This window comes from Sorghum bicolor, chromosome 1 (assembly GCF_000003195.3).
Source record: "Sorghum bicolor cultivar BTx623 chromosome 1, Sorghum_bicolor_NCBIv3, whole genome shotgun sequence".
Lineage (NCBI taxonomy): Eukaryota > Viridiplantae > Streptophyta > Magnoliopsida > Poales > Poaceae > Sorghum > Sorghum bicolor.
Genome location: NC_012870.2, coordinates 15,934,047 through 15,958,750, shown reverse-complemented (window position 1 = coordinate 15,958,750; position 24,704 = coordinate 15,934,047). Strand labels below are relative to the sequence as shown.

General features: G+C 44.3%; 1 protein-coding gene across 2 annotated transcripts; it reads right to left on the bottom strand.

Annotated features, from left to right (window-relative positions):
- Positions 20,338-24,242, bottom strand: LOC8063034. 2 transcript variants are annotated; one of them, XM_021451456.1, is made up of 8 exons: positions 23,959-24,242; positions 23,810-23,879; positions 23,434-23,489; positions 22,956-23,031; positions 22,815-22,851; positions 22,166-22,280; positions 20,967-21,231; positions 20,338-20,870 (listed from the first exon to the last, which is right to left on the bottom strand). In XM_021451456.1, the coding sequence occupies exons 1-7, from the start codon at positions 24,240-24,242 to the stop codon at positions 21,021-21,023; spliced, it is 849 nt and encodes a 282-aa protein (XP_021307131.1). In that variant the 3' UTR covers positions 20,338-20,870; positions 20,967-21,020. The 2 variants fall into 2 exon arrangements, with proteins under 2 accessions (XP_021307131.1, XP_002464325.1); XM_002464280.2 differs by having other exon boundaries at positions 20,338-20,857.

The following is a 24,704-nucleotide window of genomic DNA, read 5'->3' as shown; positions in this document are numbered from 1 at the left end:
TCGGGACAACGACCTCACCAATAGTTATACATGAAGACCAGGCGCTGCCAGAACCACCGACTACGCCGTCCAGCGAATCCCAGGACGACTGAGAAAGCAGAGCGTCCCGTTCGAAGGACTTAAAAACACCGAACGCCTTGCCAAGAGTTCCACAAAGCTTTGTTGTCTATTTGAGCTCCACAGAATTCAAGGATCAAAGAAGGCTAGCAGATGGAGGACATCCTAATTGCTATCAGGGTGCTTGTTGACGGTCCTTAAGTATCAAATTTAATTATCAAATAAATAAAGAAAAGGATCCAAATGAAAACAAGATCCAGACTTAGGGTTTTATCTGACAGAATTCCACGAGTTTTGGTGTTTATCTATTTCTGCAGGGAGTTATCAGGAAATATGGAAGAAAGGCCCACATGTCGGGATTACGTAAAGATATTAACGTGCTGCGCAATTATCTTACATCTAGAAGACTCCAGAAGCCACGAGACCGAAGCGGAGGCGAAACGGGGCCAGAGGCAGGGCGCCCGCCCTGATCCCCTGGGTGCCCGCCCTCTCCAGGAGTCCAATCAGGACTCTGCTTTGCGGGAAGTCTCCACCGACCTAAAGGATGAATCTAAACCATACAATCTATGTCGGTTTGATCCAAGGGCCCAGATTCACTTGAAGGGACTATAAAACCAGACCCCCTGGCCCCTGGAGGAGAGAGCCTCTCAACCCTAATTCATTGTTCCATCAAGGGAGAAGAAGCCTCTGATCAAGATTAGAGCCACCACATCAATTAGATATCTAGATTAGCATAGCTACATAGGATTAGAACTAGAAGGAGTCAATCTTCGATTGGTTTCCGGATCTATCAAGAGGATTCTTGGTAATCTTCTAATTGTTCTTCTAATTACTTTCTAATTATCTTTGTTCTTCAATATTATGAATATGACTTTGTTCTACTTCATTATATTGCTTATGACTTTGCTCTATTTGCTTATATTCAAGATTATATTGTTCTTAGTTTATCATAGTTATGTACTTGGCTTAGTTAGATACGATCTATATACATGCTTAGGATCGTATAGCGTTTATCCATCGGATCCATGGGTAAATGATAGATATTGTGTAGGCGTGGTGCTTATACCGTATTTATCTGCGATTGTACCCAATATGCCAGATCGTGGGGTAGTTCGTGATAGTGACAGCTTCATTGATTCTTATATAGTCCCCCTCTCGTGTATTGGGCTGGCAGAGCAACATTATTACAGGGGAGTGATTGCTATGTTTCTCATATTCCTTGCTAATATCACTATGCATGGGCGTAGTCTTGTCTTGCAATGATTGCTAAGTATGCTTGCACTAACTATGATATGCTAGACTATATAGTGGAGAATAACTTAGGGAATATTCTTGTAGTTCGTTCTAATACCATGCTAATGACTTTCTAGAGTATCTAATTGAGGTGCTTATCATATTTATTATGTGGCTAGATCAGATTAGTTATCCTTGTCACTATTATTACTTCATATATCTTTTATGTGACACTTATCCCTGTATGAAGAGTTAGATATAATGTTCTCAATTATACATGCAATGATAGATGCTCAATCTCATATTCTATTCTGTAATCAATAGTGATGATCGCTAATCCCTTCCCAGTGGTAAAAATATAAATAACGATACCTGGAATACTTCCCGGTTAAAATGCTGCATCGGTATTAATCTGTGCGCTTGCAGATCCCATTCATTATTTATTTAGAAGAGCAATTGCATATTTCAATACCGCGTGTCTTATATCATGCTGGGCATGACAACTTGGCTTAAGTGGTGTAAGGGATAGGTTTGGTATTTTTGGCACCGTTACTAGATTTAGAGAACTTAGTCTACTTTTGGTAATGATGTTAAGAATACCCAACAGTGCTGCCAATATTCAAATACACCTCTGCCACCTGCTAGCTACATGAGAAGGAATTACGTCAAAACCCAGCTTGGGGGAGAGCAACCCCATTTATCCAGCTAAGTATTCTACTCACGTTTATACTTTACTCTAATAATAAAAAGATGCATAATCATAAGAACCCAAATAAAAATTTTGTGCTTATACATATATCTTTGCTTAGTTTGCTAAATAAATAAATAAATAAATAAAGTTTGCTATGAACCCTCATGATAAGCTCTCAAATGGAAATGATGAATAGTTGCTCTACCATGACTAGTTCTTAAAATTGAAATCTCTCTCAAGTTTAGGCATGACTGGTATTAATTAAGATTTGCTCTAAACCTGAACTTGTGGGAAGAGTACTTGATCTGAAGTCTAAGTCGTTAACGGATATGATATGGGAAGGTTGAGCTGCTGTTTATCTGTTCTTAGAGATGCTAGAATTCTGGAGAATTTTATCTTTGAAAATCTTTAAAGTGTTGCATGATGAGTTCCTGTATGATGAGAGTTTAAATTCCTACCACAGCCAGATATACATGTTTGCTAGACTTTGAGCCACACATTTACTTTTTACTGCTTATGAGCATTGAGTGTGGTCAAGCTGTGTAGACCCTTAGGAGCTTGGAGGAGCTTGTTGACGGTCCTTAATGCTCACAATTAACCATCAACTAATCATAGAAAAGGATCCAAATGCAACCAACACCTAGACTTAGGGTTTTATCTGACAGAATTCCACAAGTTTTGGTGTTTGTCTATTTCTACAGGGGGTTATCAGGAAATACGGAAGAAAGGCCCACACGTCGGGTTTACATAGAGATACTAACGTGCCGCACAATTATCTACCATCTAGAAGAGTCCAGAAGCCACGGGAGCGAACGGGAGACGTAACGGAGCCGGGCACTGGGCGCCCGCCCTCCCCCCTGGACCAATCAGGGTGAAGTTCGGGGATCAAGCTCCACCGACCTAATACTTCAAGGAAAACCACACGATCAATGTCGGTTTGATCCGACAGCCCAGATTCATCTGAAAAGACTATATAAGAAAGGCCCCCTGGCCCCTGGAGATCATACCTCTTCTACATAATCAAAGTTAGGGTTTCAATTCTTCATCCAAGTAGAGAGGATCCCTCTAGTTCTTCTAGTTCTACCTCTAGTTCATCTAGATCTAGTTCTAGTTCATCTAGTTCTAGTTTCTCTAGTTCAAGTTCTAGTTAGTTCTAGTTGTAATCTAGAAAATAGGGAGAGAGAAGAGGAGAGCGGAGGAGGAGCCAGATCTGTCGGATCTTCCTCAACATTGTACTTTTGCAGCATCTAGTTCGTTCTTCATCGTTCTCCAGGTTCTTCAACTCATAACTCCTGAGTTCTCTAATTACTTTTATTTACATTCAAGTTATTTATTGGATTCCCGCTTGCATCAAGTGCTCTAATCTTTGAAACATTAGAGTAGTAATTAATAGATTAGACGTGGTGTTTAGTCTTGCAATTACCTGGAATTGCACCCAATCCTGCGGATTGTTGTGGTAGCCCTAGGGTAGTGACAGCCCTAACGGTCGACGTATTCCACCTCGTTCGGATCGGTGTTTGTAGGACCGTAGTCGGAGCTTCCTAGCCCCCTTCTCATCTCTTTCTGTGGTTAGTGTTCTGATGTCCCGAAATAGATAATCTTGAAGTAATTCTTGATTCTTAGATCAACTAGAGAACTCTCAGGAAACTTCCTCTCTTCCCACCAAAAATAGTTATATAGTTATCCTTGGGCGATCTTGGATCTTAATTAGTACACTCACGTTCCCTGTGGAAAATCGATACTCTGGAATACTCCCGGGTGAAGGCTACATCGGTATCCGTGCGCTTGCGGATTTTTCTGTTTGCGTTTAAAATACCCAACAACCAGCTCCACTTGATATTAGCCTTGCATGATCCTTCGTGTCTTTTATGTTTTACTAGACGGGTAAGTCTAGCTGAGTACATTCTCGTACTCAGGATTTATTCCCATCTGTTGCAGATGATATATTTTATGATGGCTTATGCAAGACCTGTCTCCATCCCGTTGGGTATGAGGACTAACCGTTGGGCATGGTTCTCTAACTACTTCGTACCTGTTGCTTTTGGATGGGTGGCATGAGACCCTGGCTGAACAAGTACTTGTGAAATGAACTTTGGAAAGTGTGTGTAATTATTTTGCTTCCGCTACTTCAAACATGTGTTGTAATAACTAAGTAACTCCGATGTGGTGCTACTTCGCCAGCAATGAATGACTATGTAACATTCGCTGTGTTGTGTTGAACTATTACGATCTTGGCTTGTTGCAAGTTGGTTCGAAGTCCTTCGTGATTTCAGTTGACTACCGGGATTATATGGGCTCAAGTTTGGAAACTTGATTGCTTGTCGATCGTTTCTACACTTGAACTCTTATAATTTGATCGGTTGTGTGACAGCTGGTATCGGAGCAAGTTCAGCATTATAAATGTAGCTTTTGTGTATTTAAAAACAAAAGAGTCTTTAAATAAAATGGTGTAAATCAACACTTAAGATATGTCAGTGGTCGAATCCTGCTTGCCCACATAAGGACTATAGGTGGCTATTTAAGTACTGACTTGGGGGGGTTTTATTTATGCATCTCCGGCAGTACTCAGGTATGGATGTGTGATGACCGCACTATGCTACCCTATGGTCTAATGGTAGAGGTAGCCTTCATATGTGAATTAGCCACATATGTCGCTATATTTAAATTATGCAACGTCGCACCTACGCTCTAGTAAGTGTGAGCTGTGAGAGCATGATCGTCCAAATGGCGGTCTAGGGGAGTGTTCACGGTGGTTTTCTCGAGTGGTTACATGTCAAAACCATGGAACCACGAAAGAAACTTAATTGGGGAGCATTTAATTTCTCGGGTAGCTATGGTGTCATTGTTTGTGCATGATGGGCATGTCCAAGCAATGTGCACTTAGTTTATTGCTTTCTTGAGTGATATATTGGGAACTGTTGGGCTGCAATGAAGTTTTCTGCACGTACTCTAACAGCGCACGTGTAATTCGTTAATTATCGTATCGAGAGACGAATGTATGCCACCGTATATCCGTTAGAATGTTAATTTTCTAAGTTTGTGAGGACGTACGGTTCGTGCATGCATCATGTCGCATTCATACACACATTCTGTCTACTCCTTCCCTTACCATGTCGTACCTTTTAATTAAATAAATGTTGCTTAAAATTAATCTTCTCTTACCCATGGTATTCCTATTCCTTTCCACAGATGGACGTGCCCGCTTCACCTCACCCCAGTGACACCTTTCTGAGCGAGTTTGGCACTCCTACCTTGCTCTGGAGGGTGCTACAGTCTGTGGGGTATACTGAGCCACCTCAGTATTCTTGGTGGGAGGTGGATATGATAGGAGAGTTGCAGTGGTTTGCTGTGCAGGGAGTGGTCCCTCCACATGGGGGCAGGCCTGCATGGACAGGGTGGACCTGTAACTCAGATGGGCAAACTCCTTGGGAAGCAGCTCAGGTTGCAGCCCATGCGATGCTGCTCAACATCTGTCAGAGGTTTGGCGATGAGCTGACAGGAGGACCAGCGGCCTCCATTCCCCGTGCTGACCCAGCAGCAGCGGAGTGGAAGCAGGCTGATGGTTGTGCGTTGGTCCGAGGCAGGGGAGAGCGAGCTGAGAGTTCTAGTCCTGCTATGAGTGCTATGATGGCTGTGCTCAAGCTGTTCAGTCAGTGAGAGGACACTTATGCACAGGTGATGGTGGCTGTTCGCCAGGCCCAGGAGATGCAACAGAAGGCTGAAAAGCATGCTCGCAAGTTTCGCAAGCAAGCTAGACTCCTAGAGCAAGCTCAGAAGGACCGCAATGACTGGAAAGACATTGCGGAGTACCGTAGGCAGCAGTGGGTGAATGCCATTAGGGAGAGAGATCATAAGCAGGATCAGATGAGTCAGTTGGCTAGAGAGAGGGAGACAGTGCAGGAGCGCTTGATGCAGGTCACTCGTGAGAGGGATACTGCGCTCCGTGTGTCGGAGAACAGACGCCGGGCATGGGAGATGCACCGGATTCAGTCGCTTGAGCGGGAGAACTATCTGCAGGATCAGATTGAGGCTGGTCTTGTGGAGATTCACCGTCTCAACAACTTGCTACACCCTATTCCTCGCCCTATGCCCGTGTATCCAGAGGTGGGACCTCAGGTGATTGTGGCCGATGATGATGGTATGGAGGTAGATGGACCAGCAGCGGCTGCACCACCCTTGCACGAGGACATGGAGGACGAGGAGCTTGAGCCAGTTAGCGACGAGGATGGAGAGGCGATCTTCGACGCTGACTCGGACAACGAGCCTGGAGTGTAGTGAGTAGTGGGTAGTTGTTATGTGAGGATCTTTTGTAGTCAGGCAGTTGGCAGTAGTGCTTTTGTAACCCTGTTGTAATCCAGAACCTTGATCTTTGACTCACGTCATGTACTGTGATGGTGTAATAACTTTATGGACCCGATGTGTTAACTGTATCATGTTTGACCGGTGATGACGATGTTTTCCGCATTGTGCATATTACAGTTGTCTCTGTCATGTGTTGGATTGGTGATGTTGTTTTGTGGAATTGAATTATTGTGCCTTTTCTGTAAAGCTATTCTTTCGAATACTTTCAGGCATAAGTATAAGTTCTTCTATGACAAATCTTGTCATCATCAATGCTCAGTGACTGTGTCTTTACAGATGTCTCGTGGCACTCGAGAAGCGGAACAACGTGCAAACATGAACCCACCCCCTCCTCCTCCACCACCAAATCCAGCTGAGCTGATGCAAATGATGGTGGAAAATCAGAGGATGCTCACTGAGACCATCAATCGGATGGCAAATCAGGGTGGTCGTCATGCACAAGAAGGGCCAGCTCCTAATCAATACAGTAGCTTTAAGGATTTCATGGATACTAAGCCCCCACCTTTCAGAGAAGCTGAAGAACCCCTTCAAGCTGAGCAATGGCTGAACACGGTGGAACAAAAATTCCGCTTGCTTCGGTTGACCGAGGGTTTGAAGGCTGAGTATGCTGCTCACCAACTACAGGGTCCGGCGGGCATATGGTGGAACCAGCATCGGGAGGCTCTCCCGGACAATACTATGGTTGACTGGAACCTCTTTCGTGAGGCTTTCAAGGGGCATTTCATTCCTCCTGGTGTCATGGAGATGAAGCATACCGAGTTTATGCAGTTGACTCAGGGCAACAAAACTCTGAAGGACTACTTGCATGCTTTCAATCACCTATCAAGGTATGCTCCTGAGTTTGTGAACCCTGAGGCGAAGAAGATTGCTAGCTTCAAGCGGGGTCTTGGCCCCAAGTTGCTGAAGACTATGGGCCGCTCTAAGTGTGCAACTTTAAATGAGTTTGTTAGTGATGCTCTCACTCAAGAGAACTATAACACTGTGTACACGGCGACCAAGACTCGCAAGAGGGCTTTTGAGGTCGGGACAGGGGCGTCACAATCCAAGGCTCCAGTGGCAGCTAGGCCCCCGTGCCGTGCTCAAACTCCTAACCAGCGGTATCGCCCTCCTGTGAAGAAGAATCTGGCTAAGACGGGTTTCCGCACGGGGTACTCTATTGCTCTTCCTAGGGGCAACACAGGTCCCAGCTATGCCAAGACTCCACCTGCCAACCGTCCATGCTAGAACTGCAATCAGACCGGGCACTGGCAGAGCAATTGTCCTTACCCGCCAAAGAAGGTCAACCAAGGAAACGTCCGCCAGGGGCGTGTTCACTACACAACTGTGGAGGCAATCCCTGCTGGTGAGGTAGTTACGGCTGGTAAGTTTCTGGTTAACCAATGTGATGCACTTGTGCTTTTTGATTCAGGGGCATCGCATTCTTTTGTGAGTTCAGACTTTGTGTCTAAGCATAATCTCAAGGCAATTACACTTGATAAGGGTAGTTATTGCATTAGTGCTGCTAGGAATGATATTTCTACCAATCAAGTGGTTTTTGGGGCAACTCTGGAAATTGGAGACCGTCAGTTTCTTGCTGATCTGGTTGTCTTACCTGGTGTGGGTATAGATGTAATTCTAGGAATGAAGTGGATGAGTGGTAACGGAGTTCTTATCGACACCACCACTCGTGTAGTGATGTTGAGAGACCCAAATACCAAGGAGGCGTTCTTAGTGCAACTTCCTCGAGATATTCATATCCGTAGCACTGTGAGTGCAGTTACATCTAGGGCTATCAAGGATATTCCGGTGGTGTGTGAGTTCCCGGATGTATTTCCTGATGATTTACCCGGGCTTCCTCTAGATCGGGATGTGGACTTCAAAATTGAATTGATTCCGGGTACCGCTCCTATCTCTAGAAGACCTTATAGAATGCCACCAAATGAGCTAGCTGAGCTTAAGACCCAGTTGAATGAGTTGTTGAAGAAAGGTCTTATCCGTCCTAGTTCTTCTCCTTGGGGTTGTCCGGCTATCTTTATGAAGAAGAAGGATCAATCCTTGCGCATGTGTGTGGACTATTGTCCCCTGAATGCGGTGACCATCAAGAATAAATACCCTCTTCCTCGCACTGATATCTTGTTTGATCAGTTGTCTAAAGCTAAGGTATTCTCCAAGATTGATTTGTGATCTGGGTACCATCAGATCAAGATCCGTCCTGAAGATGTACCTAAGACAGCTTTCTCGACGAGGTATGGGTTGTATGAGTATCTCGTCATGTCTTTCGGTCTTACGAATGCACCTGCTCACTTCATGTACCTTATGAAATCGGTATTCATGCCCGAATTGGACAAGTTTGTGGTGGTCTTCACTGATGATATCCTGGTATATTCTTGCAATGAAGAGGAGCATGCAGAGCATCTGCGTGTGGTGTTGTCGCGCTTGCGTGAGCATCAGCTTTATGCAAAATTCAGGAAATGCGAGTTTTGGCTAAAGAAAGTACATTTCTTGGGCCATGTCTTATCTGAAGAAGGCATATCGGTGGATCCGGCTAAGGTGCAAGAAGTGCTGGATTGGAAAGTTCCAACTTCGGTGCACGAGGTTCGGAGTTTTCTCGGTTTGGCTAGGTATTATTGTCGATTTATTCTGGAATTCTCAAAAATATCCAAGCCTATGACTCGTTTACTTCAGAAAGATGAGAAGTTTGTGTGGATGCCTGAGTGTGAAGAGGCATTCTACAAGTTGAGGACATTGCTGACATCAGCTCCTGTCCTAGCTCAACCTGATATCGAGAAGCCCTTCGATGTCTTTTGTGACGCGTCGGGTGTTGGTCTAGGCTGTGTGTTGATGCAAGAAGGTCACGTTATCGCGTATGCCTCGCGCCAACTTTGAAAGCATGAGGTCAATTACCCTACTCATGACTTAGAATTGGCTGCAGTTGTCCATGCTTTGAAAATATGGAGGCAATATTTGCTGGGTAATCTGTGTAATATCTACACTGATCATAAGAGTCTCAAGTACATCTTCACTCAACCTGAATTGAACATGCGGCAGCGAAGGTGGCTTGAGTTGATTAAAGATTATAATCTGCAAGTGCACTACCATCCGGGCAAGGCAAACGTGGTTGCGGATGCCTTGAGTCGGAAAGCGCACTGTCACTCAGTTCAGGTGGAAGACCCATTGTTGTCACATCTTATGCACCCACTTGTGCTCAACCAGATTTCTCTGGAGACTACTCTGCGCAATTGAGTCATCGAATTGTAGCAAACAGGTGTAGGTATCCACCATATAAAGAGGAGAATGAAGGAAGAAGAAACCAAGCATTTCCGGGTCGATGCGAACGGAATTCTTTGGTTCAAAGATCGACTCGTGGTCCCAAAAGACCGTGAGCTACGAAATCAGATCTTATCTGAAGCTCATTCATCCAAATTGTCTATCCATCCTGGTAGCAGCAAGATGTATCAGGATTTGAAACCTCTGTTTTGGTGGACAAAGATGAAAAAGGAGATTGCTGCTTTGTCGCTCGTTGTGACAATTGTTGTCGTGTGAAGGCCGTTCACATGAAAGCCGGTTTGCTTCAACCCTTGTCGATTCCTAGTTGGAAATGGGAAGAAGTCAGCATGGATTTCATCGTTGGACTTCCAACTTCTGTTAAGGGTTACGACTCTATCTGGGTGATTGTAGACCGTTTGACCAAGGTTGCTCGTTTTATTCCAGTTCGAACTAACTATCGTCCACATCAATATGCGGAGTTGTACTTCGAGCACATTGTTCGTCAGTATGGTGTGCCTCGAACAATCATATCAGATCGTGGACCACAGTTCACTGCCCGTTTTTGGGAGTGTCTTCATGAGCAGATGGTACCCACTTGGTCCGTAGTTCTTCTTATCATCCCCAAACGGCCGGCCAAACTGAACGGGTCAACCAAATCCTAGAAGACATGTTGAGGGCATGTGCTCTCTCTTCAAAGGGTTCTTGGGTTAAGTGGTTGCCGTTAGCTGAGTTCTCTTACAACAATAGTTATCAGGAGAGTATCAAGATGGCTCCTGGTGAGGTCGTTGTCCCGATCTTCACGACGTAGGATAACTAGCTGAAGATCAGCCGATAACTTGCTGCAAGCAGCGAAGATAACTAGTGCAACCTTCTTTCTCTCAGAATAATTATGCACACGAAAAATTTTATCCACCTTCAACTCCCATGTAAGATATGCTTCAGGATCAGATCCTCCTTCAAACTGGGGCATGGTGAATTTTAACTTGCCAAATCTCTCTTCATTGTGCTGATTACGCCTACGATTTCTTCGGTGACGACGATCATCATAATCATCCTCTTCTTCAGTTTCACTTTCTTCCAATCCAATACCTCTCCCATGTCCATGACCAGCACCTCTACCACCATGATCACGTCGTGGAAAAGGAGGTCTTCTTGCATTGGCAGCAGCTCGCTCTCTACGCCGTTCCCTTGCACGACGAGCAGCTTCTCCTTCGCTTTCTTCATCTTCATCTTCATGGTGACTGCCATTTGCATTATCATGAGGATGGATTTGCAACCGGTTCATGAGTGCTTGAACATTGTTTGTTAGCGTCTCCATGCTTTGTTTCATCTCATCGAATTGTGCCATGGTGACACAATCATCAATCTCCGGATGCTCAGACATCTTGCTGTAAAAAATTAGTGAAGGCAAAGCAACAATATATGTAGAATAGGGAATTATATGTGGAATCTCACAATCTCACCTCTCTTACCAACCGAAGCTCATGTGAGTTCCCTGCAGATTACAACGGCCAATGCGAGGTGGTAACCGAGAATGATGGTTGGGAGAATCCAAGATCAGTATTTTCCTATGACGGTGGGTTATTTGTGGAGCTTGGTGGGGATATATTTCACAAGGAATGCAGTCTAAATTCTTGATATTGTAAAGTTAAACCACAATCCAAACTAGAAGTTCAATGCCTAGTGCTGACCACAAGATATGAGTGATGTAAATAGATCAAACACACGCGCAAAGATAATTCAGATTTGATGCAAACAAGGAGTATGCCTAGGATGCAAGTGTTGCAATCAAACCCAAGCAAAATTTTGCACCAAAGATAGATAATGACTGATTGTGTGACTTGATATAAAATTCAGAACTTGAGCACATAAACAGAGTGAATTTTCTACTCTTTCTTCACAACTTCTCTTCCTCAACTCTTTTTTTTCACTTTTCTTTTTTTTTGATACTCTGTTTTTTTATAACTAAGAACAAGAGCAGATATAACACTTACGCACACTTTTTTTTTGAAACAAGACACAACCGTCAGCGTTCTAACTTGATAGGCTCAAAGTTTACGCGAAGGATGATACCGGTTTCAGATTTTCTTTAGGGATTTGTAGATATAAAAGAGGCACAAAGGACACACAAAGGATATGATGATCAGCAACTAAGCAAAACTCTAATGGACTGAAACTTAACCAAACTCACAAGAAAAACAGATTGAAACAAAGGGCTAATGCAATTTTTTTATGGCTTTTTGGTGGATAGGACGAACAAGATATATATATGTAGCTAAGGGTAAAAAATCCTACCGTGGAAACTTGAGCTTTGATACCAGATGGTGAGGTCGTTGTCCCGATCTTCACGACGTAGGATAACTAGCTGAAGATCAGCCGATAACTTGCTGCAAGCAGCGAGGATAACTAGTGCAACCTGACGACACGCACAAGGAGCCAACCACCGTCTCTATACGGCAGCCTGAACCAAGGATTCGCCCAACCACACTCTCAAAGAACCAACCTACGCAACCTGAACTCGAGGATCAGGAGCACGGATTGGGTGCCGATGACGCGGCCGCTTCTGTAATCTCCGCGAAGGAAAACACAAGAGCAAAGGGGTAGAGATCTCTCTCTGAATTTGTTAGCACACAGCTGAACAAAGTGGTTTGTATTCTCAATATCATAAGTCTTTGATTACAATGAGTCTTAGGGGGTATTTATACTAGCAACAGCCCTGCTAGATAGGTATGAAAACGAAATAGAGTTTCTGAGAGAAGGCAATGTGAAAGGTCCCCTCGAAATGGATTTCCGAGGTGGCTTCGCGTGACTGTTGGCCTCCAGAGCAGTTTCCAATAAACTGACCATAACTTTTCATTGGGAAGTCCAAATGATGATCCGTTTCTTGGGTGTGAAACTAGACTCCAAGAGCTTTCTAGTAATATATGCCATGCACCACGAAACGCTGTAGATTGGTACAGTTTTACTTGGCAAGTTGTACCAACATTCTGTCACGACAGACTGTTGACCTTCTGAGCAGTCTGTACTAATTCTGTTCTGCAGGCAATATGGAGTATCCAAACTGGTCGCCACTAGATTCATTGGAAAGTAGACTCGAAGAGCTTTCCAACAAGTGCTCATGGGCCTTCATAGCATCTCTAAAGTGAAAGTTATGATCTTTTCTTTCAACTGGTCCGTTCTGCACCGCACTGGTCCGATCTGCCCTTCTTTCAACTGGTCCGTTCTGCACCGTGTTGTTCCAATCCTTGCGATCCAGGTCACCTCCCTCCTCATGTGTATACCTAAGCACAACCAAAGTAGAACACTTAGGTAGTATAATATTCTCATTAACATTAATAGAACTCTTACAAAGTAGCGCGTTCACCTCTTGTTGTAGCTTCTTGGCTCGGCTACGTGTAATTGCTCCATCAATGGCTTGGGCTGGTGCCAGTGTAGTCGGTGTAGAGGTTGGCGTGGAATTAGAGGGAGCATGCTTGGTTGGGATGTCCTCATCAGCTCCATTTGAAGCCATGTATGGTCGAAAGTGTCGAACCCCGTTGAATTGGGTAGAATCCGGGGAGCGAAGGTATTATGGCATCGATTTCGTGAACGAAGTGGAGCAGCAAGTCCGTACCATCCAGCAACATCTCGAAGCTGCTCAAGCTCGTCAGAAAAGTTATGCTGACAAGAGAAGGAAACCGATTGAGTTCGCAGTCGGTGACCATTTGTATATCAAGGTGTCTCCGATGAAAGGCGTACAAAGGTTTGGAGTCAAGCGAAAGCTTGCACCTCGTTATGTGGGACCCTATTAGATTTTTGAAAGGAAAGGGGATGTGGCGTACAAAGTTCAACTACCAGTTGAGCTTCGGGCTATTTTTCCTGTCTTCCACGTATCACAATTGAAGAAGTGCCTTCGTGTTCCGGAGGAACGAGTGGAAGTTTGGGATATCAAGTTGAAATCTGACTTGGTGTATGAAGAAAAACCTATAGCGGTTCTTGACCGCAAGGAAAGGGTGACTCGTAATTGTGTGGTAAAATTATACAAGGTGTTGTGGAGTAACCATGGGGAGGAAGATGCCACTTGGGAAACAGAGGATTATTTAAAAGAAGTTTACAAAACATTCTTCGAAAATCAGTAAGCTTTCAAATCTCGAGACGAGATTTTTGTAAGGGGGGAGGGCTGTAACACCCCAGTGTTATGGTTGCATAAATTACATGCATAACATGAGCATCATCATCCACTCAAGCATATCATGATCATCATCTACCTTGAGCCATGTCATTTTATGCTTAAGTGTGCCTTAACTTGTTTTATCATGCTTCCTATGCTTATGTTTGTGTGAACCATGCTCATGCTTGTGTGTTAAGCCTTGGTAATTAGCTTATCTATGCTTAACTCAACCTTAGGAACAATGTTCATGTTGATCACTTCTCCAAAATAATCACTTAAGTCATACTTACACAAATAGGCCCTAGAAACCTATTTTGCTTAGGCTTTTAAAAAGTGTTTCATAAAATGTTTGCATGTCAAAGTTGTAGCAAATTTTATAAGGAACAAAAGTTGTTTTATGGCTATCTCATGAAAATGATCACATCTAGTTCAAAAGTGACCCACAAGACAGATTTGGGGCTGTTTCCAATACTTAGAAATATTTTCTAAGTCTAGGGACGCAGCAGTTTGCTTGATTGATTTTGAAAACTTTATATCTCTCAATACAGGCCGATCTGGCCCTTGCTCTAGTTGATAATGTTGTAGAACTCAGTTAGTACTTCAACTTTGTCAACTACACCATCTCCTAACTCGCTCTGGTTTGGAAGTTAATCACCGTCAAAGTCGCTCTGTCAGACAGTCATCACCTTAACTGAATCGAGGTCGAGCTCGTCGACGTGGCCGACCGGTGACAGAACCTCGGCGACATTTGGTGCCCGTACGTCGCTCCTGGCCCCGCTCGTCAGCTCCCAGCGCGTGCATGACCTCCACAGCGACGCCCCGGACGCAGTGGACGCGTCCACTCTCTCCTTCCACTCACTCTCTCGCCAGACAAGCGGCCGCAGTGAGCTCACCGTCGCGAGCTCACTCCGGCGAGATCAATCGCGCTTGTCACTGCACCACTGCTTACCAAAACTTGCTCACAGCTCCGCCGTGAACCGCTCCTCACCCTCCACCCGCTAACTCGCCGTGGAATCCTCCGGTGAGCCGACATTTCCTTTTTTCCCCCAAATCGGGTCGCCGTGACCTTCTTCTCCGGCGAACTCAATGCCGACCTCCTCGGAGCCTCTCGTCTTCTCTGGTTAGGTCCTAGAGGTAGCTTAGGTCCTTAGAAAGCGTTTGCGCCACTTGGCGGACGCTCTACCGCGCTCACCGTTGCCGGACACGACGCGCAGCGCCGCCGTGTTTCCGCCGGAGTTGGGCTCTCTCGTGGCCAGCTCATTCCGCGCCATTTCAAGCCAAGTCGCATACCTAGGAAGCTTCGCCGTAGTCCGCTGGTGCTGTAGGAAACCCTAGGTCGCGCTCTACCGACCTGAGAGCTCTGGCGTAACGCCGAGCACCTCCGCCGAGCCGCCATGATCGACAGCGAGCCATTTCTTGTGGCTCCGCCGCAGGGAAAAGGGGGTCAATCAGTTCGCAAAGGTCTGGGGGTCACGTTGGTGCCCTTGGTTTGGCCGGAGACCTCGCCGTCGCAGAGAAATCGCCGGCGAGAGTCGCCTCGGCTGTGGGGAAGATGACCCTGACATGCAGGACCCGCTGTCAGTGACACATCGTTTCCCTCCTTTTCTTTTATTCAAATCCAGGTTTTTGGCTTTCTTGCAAAAATCATATCTCTTGTTTCTGAGATCCAAAAATTGTGAAACCAGTTTTGTGAGATTCTTTGAGATGGTTATTGTTTTGTAAAAATATAAAATGAACCATGTTTTCTGGGAAAAACAATTATAAGGATTTAATCTTGTTATTCATGAGTAAATTCATATCTCTTGATATACTGCTCATCTTGCTATGAAATTTTTATGCTAGGCTCTAAGTGGCATGAGGATGTTATGATAAATAGTTCATGATTTTTGGAGTAATATATTTGTGATATGTAATTTATGCTAGTTCTATGACTTGTTTTCTTATTTAAATCACAGTAAATATTTGGTGCTTATGCTGGTGCTCTACTCTGGTGTCAAACTTGCTTATGGTATTAGTAGCATGTAAATAATCTGAAATATGTTGTTTGACACTATATAAGCCATGTTTCGTAATTTGTGAAATAAGTACCTTGTCATATGTTAAATGCTTATCTTAAATTTGGCATGTGCAATTGCCCTGAACATTTTATGGTGATGTCCAGATGCTATGCTTGTCCTTCTGTAATTTTTGTAGATTTTTCTGAGCACTTTTGCTAGTATCTTGTAATTATTCTCATTTATAGAATTAAATTAATAAATGTCTTATTATTAAGTGTTTAGGGGTTATCATATGATGTGCTGGTTGTATTATGATGTGTTTGTGCTTATAAGCCATGTGGTTGATACTGATTATATTTTGGCTATGTCATTAAATAATTAATTAAAGGGTTAAAAGCTATTCTGGACAGCAAGGAAGTAATTCAATCTTTGCTTATTAATAACTTGGTCTTCTGGAAGACTTGTCTAAATCAAAGTTGTTGTAAACTTTATGGACTAGCTGTGGTTTTAATTTGGGATCATTTGGTCCAGTAGTTTTGAAGCTATGGCTTTTCCAAGTTACGTTCCAGAAATTGGTGCTTTCTGTTTTTCTGGGACAGAACCTGCAACTTTGTTTATAAGGCTTGTTTAACTTATGAATCTTGTTGAGATGTTTAAAGATGATTTGTAGACAATTTCATAAGCTTTCCAGAATGTCCTCACTCATGTTTGTTGGATCTTTTTAGCAATAGTTATGACCTGTTTACTGAGCTAATCCTGTTATGTGATACTCGCTGTTTATAGTTTAACTTGGTAGTTTTGGCTAAGTTAACTTATCATCTTGTGTGGACTTGTTATAATAGTTATTCCATAAATGAGTGTCCAGTGAGTCTAATTATGTTATCAAGCATTCATTCTTTAGTATGCACACCTTCTTATTCATCGAGCATGCAATAGGTGCATCGGACGTGACAGCCTCTTTCGAGCTTCAAGTGAACCCCGAAGGCGAGGAGGGCAACCCAGAAACGGAGGTCCAGCAAGCCGGACTCGAGGAGCCCGAAGAGGAAGTGGAGTGCCCGAATCACGAGCCATCCTCATTCGTGAAAGGCAAGCCCCGGAGCATCCTAAGTCTCCCCTTTACTTTCGAAAGTTTACTTGAATATGTTATATATATTGATGCATTTAAGTATAGGAGTTGTGATGAAACCTTTGCTGCATTTTACTCAATCCTTGTCCAGATATCTTACCACTACCTGCTTATAGAGTTAGGATCGAGTAGCAGCTTAGCCATGCTTTAATCGGTAGAAGTCGGGTGATATCCTGTCACCTGCGCGATATAGGGTTATGTCGGATCACGATGGACTATATGTGCTATCGTGGATGGAACCTGATTAAATTGACTTAAGCCGAGCGAAGTTTTGCAAGGTTGTAGTAACTCCGTCTGTGGCAGCTAAGGACCGACCGTTGTACGTCCTCTTATCATGTTGAACGCATGTCTAACACTTAGTTGGCCGGATAACTCGTTCCGACCGCGAAGCCTAGTAGTATGACTCAGGCCGGAAGACCGGCAAGTATAAAGTGCACACTACCGGAGGAAGTGCGGTGTGCGGGGGACCATTGGCGTAAGCCCAAAGGCAGGTGAGTTAAAATTCCTAACCTCCCTGGCAGAGTGGTAGCCCTGGGAGTGCGGCGCTGATCGGAGCCGCGATTCCTGAGTCGTACCAAAGGTGACCCGCTGGCTCTCCGACGGGGGATGCTTGGGTGAGTGCTAGGAATAACCCTCCAACTGAATAGGAATCGATTCGAATCGCCATCTCTCCCGAATAGTGAGAACTTGACAGAGCAGCGACAAACGTAGCATTCACTAAAGAACTTTGGTTCATGATAATGATGATAGCAAGAAAGAGTACATGATGAACTTGATATGGTTATTATTGTTTGCAATAATCAAGTGATGTGTTTTAGTACAGGTGCTAATCTAGTGGTAGGCTAATGATGATTAATATGATGCTCTCACAACCTTGTAGCTATAACTTAAGCTTTTGGCAAATGTTGGGTCAACCAGCTCCACTTGATATTAGCCTTGCATGATCCTTGGTGTCTTTTATGTTTTACTAGACGGGTAAGTCTAACTGAGTACATTCTCGTACTCAGGGTTTATTCCCATCTGTTGCAGATGATATATTTTATCATGGCTTCTGCAAGACCTGTCTACATCCCGCTGGGGATGAGGACTAACCGTTGGGCAAGGTTCTCTAACTATTTCGTACCTGTTGCTTTTGGATGGGTGGCATGAGACCCTGGCTGAACAAGAACTTGTGAAATGAACTTTGGAAAGTGTGTGTAATTATTTTGCTTCCGCTACTTCAAACATGTGTTGTAATAACTAAGTAACTCCGATGTGGTGCCGCTTTGCCGGCAATGAATGACTATGTAACATTCGCTGTGTTGTGTTGAACTATTACGATCTTGGCTTGTTGCAAGTTGGTTCGAAGTCCTTCGTGATTTCAGTTGACTACCGGTATTATATGGGCTCAAGTTTGGAAACTTGATTGCTTGTCGATCGTTTCTACACTTGAACTCTTACAATTTGGTCGGTTCTGTGACAAACTCCTTCGTCAACCAGTTATTACTTTTTCATCTGCCGATCCAAGCTCCATTAACTTTCCTGATACGTGTCCAAAAACGGTGTCAACAGAGGGCAAAGCCACGGTTGTCACGGCAGTTTTCCAGCCCGCTCTCCATCCACGAGCATAGGCCAGACGGATCCCTAACTAGGGGTTCCAAGTGGTCTGCTCGAGGTGGTGATCGTGCGGCAGTCGTGGAGCGATGATGGCGATGCTGATCACGCCTCCTCTTGGGCGGGGAGGCGTGGTGATGAGGTCGACGTGTGGCCCTCCCTGAGCATGGGGGCATAATGTGGGCTCCGCCCAGGCCTCTGGTAGAGAGCAGGATCATGTCGTAGCCAAAGCTGGTGGACATCTCAAGGCTCTCAAACCAAATCACTGTGGAGCGCGAAAGTGGAGAAACGGAAGTGGCCATCCGGAAACAAGGTGGAAAATCGTCAGTAAACACGCAAGGCCCCTACCTGGCACACCAACTGTCGGTGTTTTAACCTCGGGGGTAGCACCAATGAGTGAATTTATTTGCGTGCTTCCTCTTCCAGATGGTGATGCAAGGTGAACACAACGATTTATCCTGGTTCGGGCAAGAGAAGGCCCTACATCCAGCGGGGGGAGGAGCTTGTATTATCTTACACCTAAGTGCTTGTACAGGGGTGGATACAAGTATGAATGATCGTGGGATTCCAAGCTTAGTAGCGTGGGACTAAGGTGTTGGTGATGTTGTGCATGCGAGTGCAGATTTCTACGTGTGACGCTATATCCGTTCTAAGCCCTGGCGTCCCCTTTTATAGGTCAAGGAGAGGCACAAGGTTACACGGTACAGGGGCTAGAGTAGGCTTCGACAAGGGCGTGGGCGTAGGTCAACTTGAGGCCTCCATACCGGCATGGCTTGACAGGTCTTGTTATTGTGTACTTGGTGATGATGGCGTGTGTATTCCCTTGCGTGAATCCTTGTATATTGCTCGGTAATTGGCCCGTATATGCGCACGTGCGTACGACCCTGCAGTCGTCGTGTCGGGAGTTGTTGGAGCGCTGACTTCCTCTGACGGACCCTTCTCAGGGAAGTACTCGATGGCCTCGAGGATCAGGCGGATTGGGCAGGACCCGTACGTAGAAGCGCTGACTATTACGTCTCGATGGGTCGCCTGACGGGATGTTACGCTGGGCATCACAGGAATGTTGTGTACCTCATCCTGATTTCCAAGACAAGGCCTGTGAGAAGTGGGACGTGACAAGGGTACGACCCATCATTAGCGCGGCGGCCGCCATAGCGTTAGGTGGGAACGTACATTTAATGCTCTAGATCCCGTACTAGCGGCAGGTAGCTGAGGCGCGTCTCGCGCTCGAGGCAACGCGGTTCGCTCGATCCAGATCCCGTGATGGAGGGGCGTGCGAACTCGAGGCTTTGGCGCTCGCTCGAGCTGTTTTCCGTCATCGAGGCTTATGTCGATCGGTGCGTTGGTCTTACTTACAGTACGTCGAGTAGGGAGCATAGCTGTTGCGTGCTTGTCTAGGATATCAAGGCCCGCTCTTAGGCCGGCCTAAAATGGTTTGTACGCTGGGTTTTTTCTTCTGTCAGAGCTGGTTAAAACTTCATTTTTTTTTGGGATGTTCATACGGGTACCCATGTCCTCGACACTAGGCTAGGTGAGTAGGCGCGCATGGATCCACCTGACCTGCACGATACATGGGCCTCGCCTCGGTGAAGGGATGCTCAAGCTTTTTTTTAACTTGCCGAGCCAGATTGACACGGCCACCATGCATGTCATGTCACCCTCCTCTCCCTTTGTGCGCATGACATGGCCGTAGCCAACGTGTCAACTCTCAAACGAACTGCATCATATCATTATCATAGTCATAGGGTGGCATATTGCCCGCATCATATCGTTATCATAGTCATGCCCAAAATTTGGGTTCAATTTGGCATAAAACTAGCCATACTAGGCCTGTTCGCATGGCTGAAAAACCATGTTTGTTGATTTATTGTAAGAAAAACACTACTTAATGACTGATAGATTCAGTAGATAAACTCAAACAAACAGACTCATTTTACATAAAGTGAACCCAAGGCTACCTCATGCAAGTAGATGAACTCAAACAAACAGGCTCATTTTGCATGAAACGAACCCAGGCTACCTCATGCAACTTGAATAGGGCCTGTTTTTTTTTTAAAATTATTTTTTAACCTTCAATAGAGGGCCGCTGGGACAATTATACATCTGAACGAGCTTTTATACTCTGAAATCGTCCTGCAGGATCCTACTACGATACTCCAATCAGCGGTTACAACCACCTGAGCCTGTTTAAGTGTAGGCAGCACAAGATCTTGTCTGGCTCATCCTCAACCCAAGAGGATTGGAGGTGATTGACAGGGATGTTGATTTGTAGGGGGATATTCCTAGTACTCCGTATGTTCTAAACATCGAAGACAGCAGCACTAAGCTTCATCCAGGAGACTTCGCCGTCAGGGCATTCTAATTGATTTCACCGGTGGAGACTGAAGAGCATCGTCTTCTGACTGCAACCAAAAACTAGTTGGAAAATTTCAAATGCATAACGGGTCGGTGCATCATCACTACAGGCTACATATACAAATCTCAATAGTAGCTTACTTGTGAAACTATTACCTTAGCAATTGCTCTAGGATACACATCCACAGAACGGAGACTAAAAGTGATTCTTCACAGTTCATCGTAAATGGGAGGAGGAGCAGGAGCATTTGCTAGGGCCACAGGTCCGTGTTGGGCTTTCGCTACAATGTCCTCAGCTGATAATGAACCTGATCTGATGGCGTTGGCCAGTTTCCTTTGCAGCGTCAACAGGCCAATACGTCTTGAGACGACATAAAGAACCGCCGAGGAGAAGATGATGAAACCGATAGTCAGGATGATCCTGGGAAACAGATCTTGTTAGCAGCTACAACACACACAAACACAGGTTTGTTATTACAGGTAGAAAAATTGTCTCACGGATAACAGGCTTATAGCATATCAAGCACCAGGCACAGTTACTTCATTCTAAGCATTTTGGCATGAGATCTGAACTGCTGGGAATGAGGAACAAAGAATGCCACAGCACTGATTTTCCTTCAAATAAGGATGTAATATACATACTAGTTTCATTACATACTTCTCGGGGATGCATAGGACAAGTACTAGAACCACATATTGGAGTTTGCTCCATTTCTGATATTTTCTGTTTCCATAAGCCAACTCGTGAGTCATGACCCTACTGAAGCATTCCACAAGATTGTGCCTTTTCTTTAACAAGCAGGGCCGCATTGTTCACCAAGGACTAAGGCCCAAAGCTCATAGAGGAGAAGGCTGCCAGACCTGTTTATTCAATGACTGTCTGATGTGTGTATCCTTTGGTGTTACAGATAAGTCCAGCGTTTGTAAAGGCTTTTAAGAAACTTGTAAGTTCACACAAGAAACTTGTGATTATATGGAAATCAAATGCCAGCATGTTTTCTGCAAGTCACTTTTCTTTGCTATGTTTTGCCTGATTAGCTGTAACGAGTCATGTATTTCCTAAAAAAGATAGGCCGGGATACAGTTGTTTAATATGAAAAAAAAGAGTAGTGGTTCAAACAATCCTGACAAATGATAGTTCAGTACTGGCAATATAGCACTATGAAAGGAGCCAGGGATGTGGTTCAATTTTGAAGGTACTCAACTACTCATTGTGCAAAATGTGTCTACAGAGACATGTCTTTTAGTTAAATGGCTTGAGTATAAAATAAGAATGTAGGCTATATGACCACGGACCACATTATGCACTGATCTGCAGCAAGTTTAGAACTGTACAAAAGAGTGAGAGTACCTACCTATCAAGAACATCTTGCCGTTGCATCGTGGAGAGCAAACCACGGGTACGCATCAGCAAAGAGCGGTGTCCTTGATATTCACCTTCAGCCTTCCGGAGAACACTTGTTGATTCGTCTGCATAATTTAATAAATTAGTTTGCATGGTACAATTTGACTATTATGATCATTAAAATGAAGGCAAATAAGAATTTTTTTTTTATTCATACACCATGAAGTGCATGAACATGCTATATTTTCAGCCATAACAGAAGACCATCCTATAGTTAAATAAAAAGGAATATTTTGACAAAATTAAATATAAATATACAGAACAAGTACATGACTACAACCAAGCAGTTTTATTTTAAATCACTGAGGCATCACAAGAACATTAATGCTCCCTCCATTCCAAATTAAGACATTTTGACTTTTGTCGATACATTGCTTTTGCTATGTACTCCCCTCTAGACATAGTGTATATCTAAGTGCATAGCAAAAGCTATGAATCTAAAAAAGCCATGTCTTATAAGTTAGAATGGATGGAGTACATAACAATTAAGATCAAGCACATTGTACAAAACCGATTTTAGGAACCAACAAAACTCATCATTCTAGAATGATAAAAATTATAGATAATATACAGATTAACGGCTTAATTAAAATGCATACCAAATGTTGCCAAGGTACTAGCATTTCTTTCCACTTCCTGTAAGCATTTATAATTTTATGTCAATTAGCTTCAAGTTTATGAGCAATAAGCCATTACACATTAGTATACAAGCTAACAATTGAACAAGTGGACATGCAAACCTGAACCATCATCTGGCGAGACCGTCGGAGGCTCTCAGTGATACTTTCAGCAGCAGATGTCATTCCAGCCTTTGTCCTGAATCATTTAATAGGTCAGAAATCACACTATATGACAAAACTAGATGTTGCTTGATGCTTGGATTAAAAATGTAGAAGGGTGGTTCATTATTTATTGTGATGTAATACAAATACAAGAGAACTTATCTAAACATGGATGCAAGGATGGCCTTTTCATTAGTGAAATACTGAAATGCATTAATACATCAGCTCTTAATTGTTATTCCACAATTCTTAGTGTATAATATAGAAAAGTAGAATTCACAAGTGACAGCCATTATCTGTTTCAAATTTCAAGTAACCTGGATTTGATGAAACTAGATGGATCGGATACCCATGTAACTGACTCAAGTATAAAAGGTCCTTAAATATCTCATATATATTGGCTTAAAGGAAAAAGACCTCATTGAAATCAACTTACTGGAGATTACGCCTACGGATGGTAGACTCTTCGCCACCACCCAGAAGAAGTGCCCTCTAGAGAAAAGACAATTAGAAACCGATAGCCAAGTTATAATGACACCTGCAATGCTCTAAAAAGGTGGTAGGGTGCCTACAGGTAATTTTTTGGCAAATTTTGCGAGGGAAGTTGCAAAAAACTAAAACAGCAATAGCTTCATTTAAATGAGTACATAAAAACCTCTCAGAAGAGATACTGCATATAAAGAATAGGTCCTTACAAATTAAAATGAATTCTTAATCTTTCACATTGCATTGGTGACACTCTAGAAGCATGTACCACTCAGACAGCTCATCACTTGGATCAATATCATCAAAGTCCAGGCAAAATCACATACCTCCTCTTGAGCAGCTTGTCTAATGTTATCTTTTGCTTGTAAGTTAGCATTCCTCAGGCTAACACGAAGCCTGCAAAAATGTTCAAGATTTATACAAAAAGTAGGCTAAGAAGGATAACAAAAGTAAACAAACTCCAAGACTATCTTACTTCTTGTATTGTTCATCCCATGACTTCAAGGTTGCTTGGCCAGACTGCACTTCATCAAAAGTGGGAAGCTGCTGTGCTAGAAGATCAAGCCGGAACTGCAGTGACTTGAGCAGCTGCAAAGCATCCTGTGCAGAACCATTCAACCTCGGAAGAGAATTTGCTTCCTCTGTTCCTTTCCCTGTTTTTCCACATGATTCGATTGCAGTAATGTTCTCCTCAAGCTGTGAAACTGCTTGGCTCCATTCTTTCTTCAGATTTTCAACAGCTTGTGTGACTTCGTCCATCCTAATAGATTAATGGATCAAAAAATCAGCAGATTTACCATGCTGGCATGTGAAGAAAGACAAGTGATAACTTGTAACATAAACAGAATTTAGTTTTGATACATGGATAAGTGAGCACTCCTGAAAACAAGTTCCTTAGGAAGAAAAAATCCTCGTGGTCACCGGCGGAGCCAAGGCCCGGCCACCCTGGGCAGCTGGCCGGGCTCCCACGGGAACAGCAGAGGCGGGAGGGGAGAGGGAGGTGCGTACGCAGGGTCGTCGGCCGGTGCGCGGAGGACGCAGGCGAGGGCGCGAGGCGACTGGCGACAGAAGGTGGGGGGAGCCGCCGACGCCGCCGCCGAGCCTGGGACTGCCCCTCCGTCGCTGGACGCCGCCGAGGGGGAGCCGCCGACGCGCGGAAGATCCGATCCTTGGCACCGAGCCTGAGCGCGAGTGGGGAGGAGCCTGAGCGGCGCTGCGAGG

Bases quoted from the DNA above. Each gene is read 5' to 3' on its own strand.
- LOC8063034 (XM_021451456.1), bottom strand. From the start codon at position 24,242: ATGGACGAAGTCACACAAGCTGTTGAAAATCTGAAGAAAGAATGGAGC. The intron at 23,880-23,958 runs GTAAGATAGTCT...ACATTTTTGCAG, and splicing joins TGGGATGAACAATACAAGAA to GCTTCGTGTTAGCCTGAGGA. The intron at 21,232-22,165 runs GTAGGTACTCTC...TCTGTTTCCCAG, and splicing joins CGGCAAGATGTTCTTGATAG to GATCATCCTGACTATCGGTT.